Here is a 14,399-nt window from a genome sequence, read left to right as displayed (position 1 = left end):
GGGGGGGTGGCTGGGAGGGCAGCAGGAGGAGCCTGCTGAGGAACTTACCCTTGCAGCAGCCGTTGCGGCTGACCTGGGAAGAGGCTGTGACTGTGGATGGCCAGGCGGTGGCACTAAGGAAGAGAGGGAGTGGTCACAGGGGCCGGGGCTTAAGACAAGGCTTTGGGCAGCCGGGGGCAGACTGTCTGGACCTGGAAGCCAGCAGGCAGGAGCCCCAGGCGGCGCAGCTAGGGGTACCCAGGCCTGTCCTGCTGTCCCTCCTGCGGGCCAAGGAGGGGAGCCGGTGCCCCCTGCTGGGGAGGGTAGAGGGTGTCCTGGCAGAGGAGCTGGCCAGGCCAGTGCGGGGCAGGGCCAGGCGCAGCAAGGTCGCAGTGAGGAGGTGGAGGGAGGCAGGCAGGGAGTTGCGAGGAGACCTGAGATGGAGCCTGAGGCCTGGGAAGCACAGGGCTGATGCTGAGTAACGGCCTGGCTAGCAGCCATAGGCGCAGCCTTTGTCTATCCAGTCCTTGGCATAACTGAGGCCAGTTCCCGGTCGCTGCCTCGTGCCAGGGAAGGTGTGGCCTGGCCTGGTTTCTGATTGCCACTTGCCTGAGCTGGAGGGGAGCATAGACACCACCCCGCGTGAGCCCATCTCTCACAGCCACATGCGGGTGTTTTTCCAGGGTCTGGGGGCCAGGCAGTCTCAGGCATGCCCCTGCCGTGTCAAGTGTACAGCCATCAGGGTGGGAGCCAGCCCCCACCAGCATCTACTTGGCTGGTGAGCAGTTTCCTGTCAGGCCCACCTGGTCCCAGCCGTGCAACTGTCAGAGGAGGCACTGCTGGTTCCCAGGCCACTCCTGTGGAGAGGGAGAGCCACCTCAGCCCAGGGTCCCTGCATGGGCCACACTCCCCTGCCAGGTGTCCCAGGGCACAGCTGAGGCCCACAGGGCCTGACAGACGAGTGGGAGCCCGTGGGGTGGGGGAGTCCATAGCCTACAGCTGGCCTCATGTCCCCACAGAGGGAGAAGACCTGGCGAGAGTGGCAGAGGGCGCTGGCTTCTCGCCCCAGGAGCCACAGCACAGTCAGCAGGGGAAGACAGCCCCCACAGGTGCCCCAGCAGAGCCACACTGCTGGCCTGCGGAGGCTGCCCCCCGGACAGGCACCGAGCCCACTTGCAGCCAAGGTAAGGCGAGTGGGGAGCAGCCCAGCACCAGCCCCCTCAGGGCTGCCTCTGCGCTGGCAGCCGGGGTGGGTCCCGCTGGGGGAGGAACGAGGCGGGAGGAATCAGGGTGGGGCAGGCAGGGGACCAAGGACACAGCCCAGGCTGAAGAGTGTGGTGGGTGGACTGTCATCAGGGGCTGCGAAGAGAAGGACCCCCAGAGCCCCTCACACCCCTGGCTTCACAGGGGGGCACTCACAAAGGCAGGAGTCCTGCTCAGGCCACTGCAGAGCCCAGGCTGAGCCCAGAGTACAGCAGGAGAGGGACAGGCATATATGGGGAGGAGCTTGGGCCCGGTGACAGGCATCCAAGGGATGTCAGCAGCAAGCAGAGGGTGGCCGGGCTGGGCTGGGCTGAGCCAGGCAGGCATCCCCATCACCAGCCGAGTCAGATCCCAGCCCCAGCCCTGGGTCCAGCCTGTTCCCACCATCCACCCCAACCAGCCAGGCCCCTTGGGGACTCCTCCTGGCCCGGGCCTCCTACGACCACTCAGGATGACAGACCTGGCACCAGCCCCTGGAGGCCAGGCATGGGCTCTGAGTAAACCCTGCTCCTTTTAAAGCCATGGGGCCACAGAGGAATGTGGACACCAGCCAGGCCATCCGGGTCCTCTCAGCTCTGCAGCTCCCTGGAGGCTGCCAGGCTCCAGGACTGCAGCCTGCAACTGCCCGGCTGCGTCCAGCCCTCACTCCCCCTGGAGCATGGAGGGAAAGTGCACACCCTGGGGCCGGCTCAGTGGCCAGCTCTGGGCCTCAGTGTCCTCCCTCTGATGCGGACACTAATAGGACATGTGTCCTAGGGTGGTTGCAGGGAGGCAACCATTAGTGTGAGCACAATGCCTGAGGGCCTGCAGGGCCCCTGGGAAGGTTCAAGGGGCCCCCTGTGTCCCAGGCCCTGGCACCCAGAGTTCACAGTGCTCCCAGGCGGGGTCACAGTCCCAGCACCCCACAACCCAGAGCCACAGTTGGGTCCCTGCAAGGCCTGAGCCACGCAGTGGCCCAGGGCAGAAGCCTGGGAGCCTGCCAGTCAGCACAGACTACACATGTCCTAGGAAAGGTGCCACAGTCTGATGCAGAAGATAGGAGGTGTTCTTGGTCCCTTTGTTTTCCAGAGGGGAAACTGAGGCCTAAGCTGGGAAGGTATGCGGGTGCTCAGGAGGCTCTGAGTGAGGCTCAGCCCCTGATGTCTTCCCCACAGCCACCACCTCCAAGGTCCCCAGCAGTGGGAGTGCCCAGCCACCTGAAGGCCACTCGGGCAAGGCAGAGCCCAGCCGGGCCAAGTCACGCCTCCTGCCCAACATGCCAAAGCTGGTCATCCCCTCGGCCACCACCAAGTTCCCGCCTGAGATCACCGTCACGCCACCCACCCCAACCCTGCTCTCTCCCAAAGGCAGCATCTCGGAGGAGACCAAGCAGAAGCTGAAGGTAACCTCGGGTGCTGGCCAGGAGCCACAGGTTGCAGTGCAGGTGCAGTGGGGGCTGGGCGGGGGCACAGGGTTCGGAGAGGCCTGGGGCAGGTCCTGAGCAGTGCCCTGCCCTGCCCCGTCTGCAGTCGGCCATCCTTTCCGCCCAGTCGGCCGCCACCGTGAGGAAGGAGAGCCTGTGCCAGCCCGCCCTGGAGGTCCTGGAGACGTCCAGCCAGGAGTCCTCGCTGGAGAGTGAGACGGACGAGGACGACGACTACATGGACATCTGAGCAGGTTGCCGGAGCCCACAGCACACCCAGGGACCGGCCAGGCCTGGAGTGCCCCTCAGCCTGGACCCTGGGCAAGGCCAGAGGCCACTTGGGACGCCACGCCCCACGCAGCCCCAGGCCCGCCCAGCCCGCTGCCTCCCGGCATCGTCCTGCAGCCTGGACGAGCTGTGCGCACCGTGAGGAGCCAGAGGGAGGGCGGCCCGTCTCAGCCACGGGAAGGTGGATGGGTTTCAGTCTGCACAGCCGGGCAGCATCTTTTTCTATGAAATGTTGACTTTATAAACTTGCCCACAGCCAGCCCGGCTGGCCACATCCACACCCGATGCCAGGATGCGCCGGGCTCTGCCCGTGTCGCAGTAAAGGGGTCATTCAGGGCCAGGCTTGCCCCACACCCTTTTTTGTTTGTTTCTTTTCTAATAAAGACTCAACAGTTGTTTTTGCTTCTTTGCTCACCCCTTGGGGGTGGCCGGGGAAGGGCCCAGGGCCTCCACACTCCAGCTCCCATAGGGCAGGGCCCAGCCAGGCCAGCAGGCTGGGGGGCGCTCAGCGGAGTGAGGGAAGAGGCAGGGCAGACCCCCCTGAGGAAGCTGGAGCCAGGCCGGAAAGGGGCGTCAGGTGTGTCTGGTCCGCAAAGCTGGGGCTCCCTGTGGTGGGGGGCTGCAGGGTCTGTGCTAAGGGGCTGGGAGGAGGCGTCAGGGAGAGTTCTTACCTCCCCCAACACTCGCCCTGACAGGACCAGCCACATGAAACCTACGGGGCCCAGTGCAGGATGCACAGGTGAGGCCCCTCATTCAAAAATTATTAAGGATTTTCAGACCGTGACTACAGAGCATTAAACAAGCCGCCGTGGTGCTGGCCCTGCCCTCTGAGGCTCCAGGGGTCCAAACCTGACCTTACTGCCACCCACTCCCAGTGATCTGGACCATCGCCTGCCCCCTGGAGCCTCCCCTAGAGCAGGCTCTCTCTGTCCAGGATGGAGAGGGGGCCTCGTGGGCTGGACACATGCCCAGGGCCCCAGCCAGGCTGTTTGGACCCAGAGGTGCAGCGGCCCTGGATGGTCCTGGCAGAACTTGCCTTAAGAGGCTGAGCAGCGGCAGTTACTCAGCTGAGACCCCCTGCCTGCAGGGCCTGGGTGTGGAGACCCCCAGACTGCACATCCAGCCCCTCCTGCTCTTCCATCCCTCTCTCCAGACAGGGCAGGGCTGCCCAGGCCAGAAACGGGAAGCAGCAACCTTCCTTCTCCAGGTGCAGGAGGCTCCCCAGAGCCCGACACCTTGGGCCCTCACCTGCCCTCCTTCCCAGCACCCTCAGCCCTGGGCCTAGGGTGAGTCCCCCCCCCCCCCGAGACTGGGGCCAGAGGACAGGCTCTCCCTGGCTCAACACCTCAGTGTCCACACGTGGGGCACCCACCTGCGGAGGTGCCCTGAGCACCCAGCGACCCAGATAAGTGACTGAGTCAAAGATCTCCAATCACAGATGCATCTGGAACTTCAGTATTTAAGGAGACAGCATAAAGAAAGAAAAAGGAACGGGGGGCGGAGGGGGGGCAGTGAGGCAGTTGGGATCATTCTTGTGGGACTTTAGGGAATGCCCAGGACACCCACACTGTACATAAGATGAGGTGAATGTCTGAAGAGGAAGGAGTGAAGGAAGCATTGATTATGTAGATGTCCCTGGGTAGGTGGCAGAACGACTGGTCCTGTCCTGTCCTGCACCTGGGAAGACAAAACGTGTAATCAACATTATTATTCTGGAATGGAACAGACTTCAGTTCTAGGAGCTGGGCTCAGCCCGCAGACCCGCAGTGATCCTTGACACTAAAGAATTTCCTTATGAATGAGAGGCGGGGGCAGTCCTTGCAAATGCCTGGGGCCTTGCACCTTTCCTTGGAGACCCAGCGGGGCTGAGGGGCAATGTTAGCTGCGAGAGACTCAGCCTCCAGCTTGACCTTCCCTTTAGCCTAAGGGGTTAGGATATTGTCCTGAGATTTTTATTTTCCTTTACAGGACTTTTTCCTCTCTGGAAACCAACCGGGGCCCTGAGAAGCTGGAGGTCTTGGGGCCTTCTCACCAGATGTCTTTGGGAGGGGAGCAGCCCTTTCTGAGAGTTCAGGAGCCCAGGTTCCAAGTCCTCCATTTTGGGCTTCCTCTGACACCTCTGTAGGAGGCACCCCTCTGGGGCTGGACCCGTGGGAGCACCGCAGGTAGCTGCCAACACCAACACCCTGTGGTTCTCAGCAGGCACACCCACCAGGCTAGAGAGGGAACAGGGCCCAAGAACAATGGGCTGACCCAGCCCCAGAAGCTGAGGCGGGTGACAGCCCAGATGGCCTAAGCCATGAGCTCATGCCAGGGGGCCAGCTCCGGCTCCCTGAGAGGTTGGTGACATGCCCCCTTTGGACACTTTGGGAAGCTGCAGCTGGCAGAGGTCCACCTGCCTGTCGGGACATCCAGCCTGAGTGGGAGGGCCCTCACCGCCCTCCCTAACTGTGGGTGGGTGCCCTGCCTACGTCTCCTTGTGACTTTGGCCCTGCCATCCTGGGCTTGTTTCCTCATCTGCACAACAGGAGGGGAGGGGAACACTAAAAAGATTATGCAAACTCCATGAGTGACAACGAGTGACAACACAGGGTCGGGTGTGGCTGGGAGAGCTGTGCCTCTCCTCACTCCCCTGTGCAGGGTGGAGGCGTCTCTGGAGCCCAGGGATGGGCCCTATCTCCTCTCAGGGCCCCAGCTAGGCTCGGGCACCTCCCTCCCCTCCCCTTCCTCCTTCCTCCCTGTGGAGAGGATCCCCCGCAGAGCTACCTCAGCCTGGGGCTCGGCCTGGGGCTCAGCCCGTGTCTGACCCAACAGATCCCGCCTCCACCAGAGGAGGGATGAGGAGCACCACCTCCCTGCTAGAAGGCAAGAGCCAGAGATAGAGGTGGATGCCAGGGCCAGGGGCTGGAATCCAGCCACAGCAAGGACAGCCCTGCCCTGCCCACCCTGCAGCATCCCATCCCCTCCGGGAGCCCCGCCCCCCGCACAGGGCGGGGCCGGCCCCAGGGTCTGAGCTGCAGCCTCTGGACATCCGGCTCCCGCCAGGCAAAGGTCCTGCAGCTGCAGGCTCCGGCCCCCTCGCCCTCCCACAGGGTCCCAGGGCCGAGGTTCAGCCCCCTCCCCCGAGTCCCAGACCTGCGGACCAAGAATGTGCTAACGGGGCACATTCGGCCCTGCTGGTCCACGCAGGCACCTGTGGACTTTGAGAGGGGACCGGCGGGGCGGGGCGGGGCGGTGCCGCAGAGCCGGGGCGGGCGGGGCCAGGCCGAGAGGAGTGAGCTCGTCCCGCCGCCTCAGAGCCACTGCGCTGCTGGCTGCAGACACAGGTCGCACCATGAAGCTGGCCCTCCTGCCCTGGGCTCTGCTGCTGCTGGCGACAGCCCCTGGCCGGGGCCCTGGGCCCACAGCAGGTATGCCCCCACCCTGCCCTTCTGCCCATCTGTCTGTCCATCTGCCTGCCGCAGCCAGGCCAGGGCAGACGCCCCTCTAGGCCCAGCCTCTGTCCATCTGTCAGGCCATCTGTGGCTGCTCTAGGGGCGGTGGGAAGACATTCAGAGGATCCGTGGTCAAGGGGCTGCTGGCGGGGATGGAAGGTCTGGACCTGCCCACCCTACACCGTCTGGGAGCAGAGAGGAAAGCAGGGGAGACCCACAGAGCCCTCAGCCTGCACCCTGCGCCCCGACAGAGGGTGTGATTAGGACAGGGAGCTAGGACTGTGGGTGTCTAGGAAACCCCTAACTCCAGAGCCCCAGAGCAGGGACCCGGGCCCTGGGCTGCCTCCTGCCCTCCAGCCCCACCCCATTCCTATCACCCTCCTGTCACTTATCTCGCTTGTAACCCCACCCCATTCCCATCACCCTCCTGCCACTTATCTGGTTTGTGGCATCTCTCAGCCTCCTCCCCACATCCCAGGTGAGCCAGCCATCACATCCTTGGCCAATAAATATTTATTGTTGCTCTTGAGTGCCAGGCACGGCACTTAGTGAAGTGGGGCCAGCAGGCGGCTCAGGCCCAGGCCTGGCCCTTGACGGCCTCATTTGGGGGGGATGGGGAAGGGCCAGGTGGAATGTGCCATCCCACAGGGTGCCTGCACCCACCCCAGCCAGGCCTCCATCCCGTCCTACCTGCCAGCTCCAACAATGCAGCCAACGGGAGACGGCTCCTCTTTCCGAGGCTGGGCCCCTGCTAGAATTGTTCTTTCTCTCCCTGAAAAGGAAGGGAGCACCCCTGGCCTCCTCCTCCAAGGGTGGGGCTCTCAATTTCGGCCTCTGGGCAAGTGAGACGGGTCACATTCATCCTGGCACCATTCCCTACCCGGCCTCCAGTGGGCCCCCAGCCCAGGCGAGAAAGGGGGGCCTGCCCTGCTCACGCCCACAGACTTCTCAAGGAGTCAAGGGAGGTCCCCACACCCAGGTCAAGGGCTCAGGCAGCTGTGGCCCTCTGAGGACCCCACCACGCCATGTGGGATATAGGACGTGGTGGCTGAGGGTCAGTCATGCCCTGGAGGCTCCGACAAGGCTGGATGTTTGGAGGCCTCGCTGCATTCTAGCCAGATCATCTGTGCTAAGATTTACCCTATCCCCACGGGCCCTGTGGTTTTTCCACTGTGTCCGCGTGGTGGCCAGAGTGATTCCTGGACCCGGCCATCATTCTCCTGGGGACGCTGCTCTCTAATGGGTTGCGGGGAAAGAGAGATGAGCCCTGCACGCGGGGCGGTTGCCCAGCACCCGCCCAGCCAAGTGCTCTGGGGCCTCTTCCCCAGATGCCCAGGAGAGCTGCTCCCTGCGCTGTGGGCACCTGGAAGGGCCGTGCTCCTGCCACCCGACCTGCTCTGGCCTCAGCACTTGCTGCTCAGATTTCCGGGACTTCTGCTTGGAGATCTCGCCCTACTCAGGCTCCCTGATGGGTGGCAAGGACTTCGTGCTGCAGAAGCTCAAGTCGTCCAGCCGCACAGACGGCGTAGGCGTAATCTGCAGGTGGGAGGCCTGAGGGTCCCCACGCCGCCTCCCCCTGCATGCTGGGGGCCCAGATCCCTGGCTGGCTGAGTAAACCCCTCAGACCCAGGACAGGCAGGAGGGCACAGGGACAGCCAGCTGGATGGGCTCCCCATGCCACCTCTGCCCCCACAGGTTTAAGGAGAGCATCGAGACCATCGGCCACGTGGACTTCTCCGGGCAGGTGCATTGCGTGTCACCCCTGCTCTACGAGAGCGGCCGCATCCCCTTCACTGTCTCGCTGGACAATGGCCGCTCCTTCCCTCACGCAGGCACCTGGCTGGCAGGTGAGCCCTCAGCCTGCGCGCACGGGGACCTTCCCCAGCACTAATCTATGCACACCAACACCTGGCCCGCCCGCACCCTGCCGCCCTGGCTGAACCAGTCCTTTGGGCAGCCTGCCCACCTCCCCCAGGGGCGAGGGTTCCTGCAGAGCATTGGCTCACCCCCGGCACCCTGACACGAGTCCCAGCCAGAGTAAGTGGGATCTGCGGGGTCCCCCACAAGGGGCCAGTGCCTGCCTGCTCAGCTGGGCCAGAGGCCTGGGCGGTGGAGGACGGACAATCTCTCTGGAATCCACGTCCTTTTCTGCCACAAGGGTCTGGGGAGCCCACCCAGTGGCTGTGACGCTCTGTCCTTGGCAGGCTCCCACAGCCCCCAGAGCCTTCCGGCCTTCTCCCCTGCACACCCTGGGCCCCAGGCCTTCACTCGCCTCTCACCCCCTACCCAGTGCACCCCAACAAAGTGTCGGAAACAGAGAAGAGCCACCTGGTGAATGAGACCCGCTGGCAATACTACGGCACGCAAGACGCCGCGGGCAACCTGAGCCTGACCTGGAACAGCTCAGCACTGCCCGCGCAGGCCGTCACCATCGAGCTGTGGGGCTACGAGGAGACGGGTGAGGCCAGCCGAGGGCTGTGGTAGCCTTGGGGGCTTTCCATGGGAAAAGGGGGTCCCGGGTGTGTGGGGGATGGGGTCGGGGGTTCCAGGTGGGGGTGAGGAGGGAAGAGAGCTCTGGGCAGGGATTGGGGGTCAGGATTAAGAAGGAGCAGGTAGAGGAGTGGGGGGCAGTGGTTGGGACCCGGCCCCTCGGGAAGAGGCTTGTGGTGGACACAGAAGAGTGTCCCACCCTGTCCTCTCTGAGCCCCTGGATGGCTGGCACGGCCCTGGGCCCAGCCTTGAGCAGGGACAGGGAGTGTGGGGGGAGGTGGGTGGTCGCCTAAGCCAGGGTCCTCCTATGGGGACCACCTGTCTGTCTGTCCACCCATCCGAACACATCTGTCAGGTTGCTCCAGGTGCCGAACACCCCTCCTGCCCCAAGGGTCCTGAGTGGGGCGCCGGGGCTAACTAGGGTTCCCTCCCCTCAGGGAAGCCATACTCTGGGGAGTGGACAGCGAAGTGGTCATACCTGTACCCCCTGGCCTCAAACATCCCCAACTCTGGCTTCTTCACCTTCACCCCGGAACCTGCACTCCCCAACTACCAGGAGTGGAAAGTGGGTGCACTCCGGATCATCGACAGCAAGAACTACCCAGGGCAGAAGTAAGGGCCAGGGCGCAGAGGACAGTCTGGGGCCTGACCGCTTTCAGACTGTCCTGCTTGCCCAGGAAGCCCAGTCGGGGGTGGGGACAGTGGGGTGGCCTGGCCCGGCCCCCAGCTCGTGCATGGTCGCTGCCACAGGGACGTGCAGGCACTCTGGACCAACGATCACGCGTTGGCCTGGCACCTGGGCGATGACTTCCGGGAGGACCCCGTGGCCTGGGCTCTTGCTCAGTGTGGGGCCTGGGAGAAGCTGGAGGACCAGATGCCTGACTTCCTGGAGGAGCTGCCCGACTGCCCCTGCACCCTGGAGCAGGCCCGGGCCGACTCCGGCCGCTTCCACGTGAGCTCCGCAGGGAGGGGATGGGGAGGGGGCAGCCTCCCCCAATGAGGCCCTGGGAGGTGGGGCTGGGGTCTGAGCCCCCTGTGGGGTTGGCTTCATGGAGGGGAAGGCAGAACCTGAGGCCGGCGGGTGACAGCCACTGGCTGCTCTGCAGACGGACTACGGCTGTGACATAGAGCAGGGCAGCGTGTGCACCTACCACCCAGGGGCCGTGCACTGTGTGCGCTCCGTGCAGGCCAGGTGAGCCGCGGCCGGGGGCTGGGGGCCGGGGCCAGGCCGGGCTCCCAAAGGCTGCCCTGACCTGCCGGCGCCCCCAGCCCCCGGTACGGCGCTGGCCAGCAGTGCTGCTACACGGCGGACGGCACCCAGCTCCTGACCGCTGACTCAAGCAGCGGCAGCACCCCCGACCGCGGCCACGACTGGGGCGCACCCCCGTTCCGCACGCCGCCCCGCGTGCCCGGCATGTCCCACTGGCTCTACGACGTCCTCAGCTTCTATTACTGCTGCCTGTGGGCGCCTGACTGCTCCCGCTACATGCAGCGCCGGCCCTCGAACGACTGCCGCACCTACCGGCCCCCGCACCTGGGTGGGTGCCGGCCGAGCGCCTGGGGAGGGTGCGGCCGGCCAGGCCGAGGTGGGCCCCGCCTGACCCCCTGCTCTCGCCCCAGCCTCCGCCTTTGGAGACCCGCACTTCGTCACCTTCGATGGCACTAAGTTCACGTTCAACGGGCGGGGCGAGTACGTGCTGCTGGAGGCGGTGCTGACCGACCTGAGGGTGCAGGCGCGGGCCCAGCCCGGGCTGACAGCCAACGGTGAGGCCGGCCCGGGGCTTGGGGTGGCGCTGGGTCATGCAGGCGGGAGGCTGGAGCCAAGCGGGGCCATTCCGCACCCACCACCACAGGCACGCAGACCCGCGGCACGGGGCTGACCGCTGTGGCCGTCCAGGAGGACGACTCGGACGTGGTGGAGGTCCGGCTGGCCCACAAGGCCGGGGCCCTGGAGGTGCTGCTGAACCAAGAGGTGCTCAGCTTTGCCGAGCAGAGCTGGATGGACCTGAAGGGTGAGCCATCCAGCCGGGCCAGGCCTCCTTCCCCTCCCGCCCGGGGACCAGGAGGCGGCCCTGGGCCTCCACGCCGCTCCCCAGCCCTGGCCAGAGCTGGGGTGCTGCCCGGGGCTCAGATGCAAAGACAGAGGGGGCTCAGAGATTCACCATGCTGTGCCGGCCGGTGAATCGTGCTCCTCCCCCTATGGCTGTCTTAGGCCAGATGTGGTCCCAGGCCAAAGGTGGCAGGAGCACAGCCAGAGGTGTGACTCGGGCCAACACACCCATGGAGGTGTCCACGGTGTACCCACTGGCCCGGTCAGAGGCCTGAGAGGCTGGGACTGTGGGATGTGTCCTCCCTGTGGCCCAGAGGAACCCGGGAGCCGTATGAAGGGCACTGGCCCTGGCAGCTCTCTCACCACTGGGCTGTGTGGCACCACTCCTGCACTCAAAAGCCACCGCAAGGACACAGCCTGTACGGTTAAGGACGCCACTCGGAAGTGTGGCAGCTCTACATCGACCCCCTTGCCTCAGGGAACTGAACAAATGACATGGATCCCGGTTGGCACGGGGGACCTGGGATGGGCCTGTCAGCGCTGAGGGTGCAGAGACCCTCAGGAAGGGCCAAGGCAGACGTGGCTGCTGCAACCCAGTCGGGCCAGACCCCACAGGCAGCCTCAGCCTGGGGCCTCGCTGCATGGGCTGGCACCGCGGGCACACGCGGGGGTTCTGGCGCAAGCGTGGGCCAGGGTGGTAGAGTGTCACGGTCAGCAGGGCTGGCCCCGGAGATGCCCCCCTCCCCTGCAAGTGCCCGTGGGTGCCGACCACCCTGTCCTGGGGCTGCAGGAGGGCAGGGCGCAGTGTCTGGGGCGTGACCCTGACCCATCCTTACCTGCGCCCAGGCATGTTCCTGTCGGTGGCTACGGAGGACAAGGTATCAGTCATGCTGGCTTCGGGGGCCGGCCTGGAGGTCGGCATTCAGGGCCCATTCCTGAGTGTGTCCGTCCTGCTGCCCGAGAAGTTCCTCACCCACACCCTCGGCCTCCTCGGGACGCTCAATAACGACCCCACCGACGACTTCACCCTTCGCAGCGGGGAGGTTCTGCCCCCAAGCGCCAGTCCCCGGGATCTGTTCCAGTATGGGGCCAGCTGTAAGTGACCCCGTGGCGTGTGCTGGGTGCAGAGGGTGGGGCCCGGAGACAGTGCGGCACGGGAGGGGTCCATGGGCCCTCGGCCACCACGCCCAGCCAGGCCTGCCTGTCTCCCCAGGGGCCGTGCACAACGCCTCCTCCCTGCTCACCTATGACTCCTGGTTCTTGAGGCACAACTTCCTGTACCAACCCAGGCACGACCCCACCTTCGAGCCCCTCTTCCCCGGTGAAGCCACCCTCAGCCCCGGCCAGGCACATGAGGCGGCTGAACTATGCGGGGATGATCCCTTCTGCAACTTCGATGTGGCGGCCACCGGGAGCCTGAGCACAGGCAACGCCACGTGGGTGGCCCACCAGCTGCACCAGCGTCGTGTGCAGAGCCTGCAGCCGGGTGAGGGCAGGCAGGGGCGTGGGGGCACGGGGGTGGGCACCCTACCCTGGGACGGGACTCCCGAGCCAGCCGGCTATGGGCGGTGGCCGGCGGCTCAGGGCTGTTGTCTGCACTCTGCCCCCGCCCCAGTGGTGTCCTGTGGCCGGCTGGCCCCTCCCCTCAACGGGCACAAGGATAGCATCAGGTATCTGGTGGGCTCCACCGTCCGCTTCCACTGCAACAACGGCTACAGCCTGGCCGGGGCAGACACCAGCACCTGCCAAGCTGATGGCACCTGGTCCACACCCACCCCGGAGTGCCAGCCAGGTGAGGCTGTCCCGCCACCCCACACTTGCCCATGCCCCATACGCCCGAGGCCCCAGACCAGCCTCACCGCTCTTGTCCCCTCGCCAGGACGGAGCTACGCGGTGCTGCTGGGCATCATCTTCGGAGGCCTCACGGTGGTGGCCGCAGTCGCGCTGGCCTATGTGCTGCTGTGCCGCCAGAAGGGCAACATGTGAGACCCCGCCCGGCCCAGCCCCTGCCTGCTGCCCTCCTCCACTCTCCCAAGACCCTGGGGCGGCCGGTGGGGCCTGTGCCCCCTCCGAACTACATCTCTGTTGCAGGCACGTCTGGGGCTCACAGCCGTGATGGGGACAGCTCGGCCGAGACCCTGCCTCCCAGGAGAGAGCCACGGCCTCCGGAACATGCACCCCAGTCCTGTGGCTCCCACCCCCCAAGGGCTGTGCAACTTGGACCTGGACGCCTGGCACCTGGGCCTTGAACGTCCTTCTCTGTCATCTCAGACCCGAGGCCGGAGGCCTGGTGCCCCAGCGCCTGTGCCGTCAGCCCTCCGTGCTGTCCTCAGATGCCTTTGGCTCTGATGCCCCAGACCTGAGACTTCACACCCTGGAGTTCCGAGCCCAGCGCTGCCGCCCCTGACACCTCGCTACCCGTAGCCCAACACTTGGTCCCTGATACGCTGAGACCTGTGCCCCACCATGGGGACCAGAGCAGAGCTGCCTGGGTCCTGGATGCCCGGGCTTGGTCTGAGACCCCAGATGGGCCCAGCCTCAGGGTGAGGTGAGGTCTCAGGACCCCACAGCAGAGAGCGAATCCCCCCAGGAGGAGAGACCACCCTCTGCACTCCAGGCTCATAATTCTAACCTTTCTGGAAGGTCACTCAGGAACACCCCTCCCTGCCTATATAAGGAGAAAACAAGCCCCTTGTGATCCTTCCCTGGTGTCCTGGTGTCCATGCTGCGCCTTGGTTCCAGAGAGTTCTACAATCACCCCATGGGGCCACCCACCAACAGCACCCAGAGTGACCCGGGTCTGAGTCCCACTTGTTCATCCTCACCCAGGTCACCGGGATGCGATGCCCCTCCCCAGCCTCTCTCTCCTCGTGTGTAAAGTGGATGAGAACAGTGACCCTTCTGGGGTGGGCCGGGCCGCGGGGCAAGTTAGTGAAGAGCTCCGCCGTCTCCCAGGAGACAGGAGGGCAGCCCCAGCCCAGCCAGTCTGCCGCCCCCTGCCCCCTGCCTCCTCGCTGTGCAGGCGCCAGCCTCTCCCCTGGCCCTGGCGTTCTTTGGGAAGCACTGCCTGTGCCTTGGCAAGCTGGCCTGGTCCCCAACCCTGCCCTGGCACTGCCCTGCAAGCAGCAGCACCTTGGCCGGGCGCAGTCACTGGTAGGGCCACATCTGAGTCCCTGCCTTTGCCCAGGAATGTCCGAGAGCTGGGCACAGAGCCCGAACCGCATGCCACTGAGGCCTGCCTCAGCACTTGCCCCTCCTGTGGCGTTGAGTATGGTGGGGAGGGGACGCCACAGAGACACAGACCAGGCCCAAAGTCCTCCTCTGTGGAGAGGGCCGTGAATGGGGGCAGGGCAGGGCAGGATTGGGTCAGATTTGCCCCTTACATCTCAGACTGGGAAAGTGCCCGGGAGGGCAGGGCTGGAGGTTGGCGCCGGGTGCCCAGGGACCAGCAATCCTGCAGGGTGTGGGGGTGGGAGTGGCCACACGGTGGCAG

General features: G+C 65.3%; 2 protein-coding genes across 2 annotated transcripts in view; both read left to right on the top strand.

Annotated features, from left to right (window-relative positions):
- The window catches only part of CABIN1 (calcineurin binding protein 1), a 7,460-nt gene extending 4,253 nt beyond the window's left edge, over positions 1–3,207 (top strand). The window contains exons 2-4 of the mRNA XM_012660989.1: positions 999–1,163; positions 2,397–2,623; positions 2,751–3,207. Coding sequence (XP_012516443.1) covers positions 999–1,163; positions 2,397–2,623; positions 2,751–2,894 — 536 coding nt within the window. The 3' untranslated portion in view covers positions 2,895–3,207. The remainder of the gene's footprint in view (positions 1–998; positions 1,164–2,396; positions 2,624–2,750) is intronic.
- Positions 3,208–6,228: 3,021 nt separating this feature from the next.
- Positions 6,229–13,022, top strand: SUSD2 (sushi domain containing 2). The gene is made up of 15 exons (XM_012660986.1): positions 6,229–6,342; positions 7,695–7,908; positions 8,062–8,213; positions 8,657–8,824; positions 9,294–9,468; positions 9,607–9,808; positions 9,963–10,048; positions 10,126–10,394; positions 10,477–10,620; positions 10,710–10,868; positions 11,753–12,001; positions 12,120–12,392; positions 12,522–12,698; positions 12,786–12,888; positions 12,998–13,022. Exons 1-15 carry the CDS (start codon positions 6,267–6,269, stop codon positions 13,020–13,022), a joined length of 2,472 nt encoding a protein of 823 aa, XP_012516440.1. The 5' UTR covers positions 6,229–6,266.
- Positions 13,023–14,399: the final 1,377 nt, after the last annotated feature.

This window comes from Propithecus coquereli, unplaced genomic scaffold (assembly GCF_000956105.1).
Source record: "Propithecus coquereli isolate 6110/MARCELLA unplaced genomic scaffold, Pcoq_1.0 Scaffold698, whole genome shotgun sequence".
Lineage (NCBI taxonomy): Eukaryota > Metazoa > Chordata > Mammalia > Primates > Indriidae > Propithecus > Propithecus coquereli.
Note: the sequence above shows the minus strand (reverse complement) of the source record. Positions and strands in the feature narration are given on the sequence as shown.

What these genes read in the sequence shown, in the direction of transcription:
- SUSD2 (XM_012660986.1), top strand. Translation starts at nt 6,267, where the DNA reads ATGAAGCTGGCCCTCCTGCCCTGGGCTCTGCTGCTGCTGGCGACAGCC. An exon ending in CCGACTCCGGCCGCTTCCAC is followed by an intron (nt 9,809 to 9,962) that starts GTGAGCTCCGCA and finishes GCTGCTCTGCAG; the next exon opens with ACGGACTACGGCTGTGACAT. An exon ending in GCCCGGGCTGACAGCCAACG is followed by an intron (nt 10,621 to 10,709) that starts GTGAGGCCGGCC and finishes CCACCACCACAG; the next exon opens with GCACGCAGACCCGCGGCACG.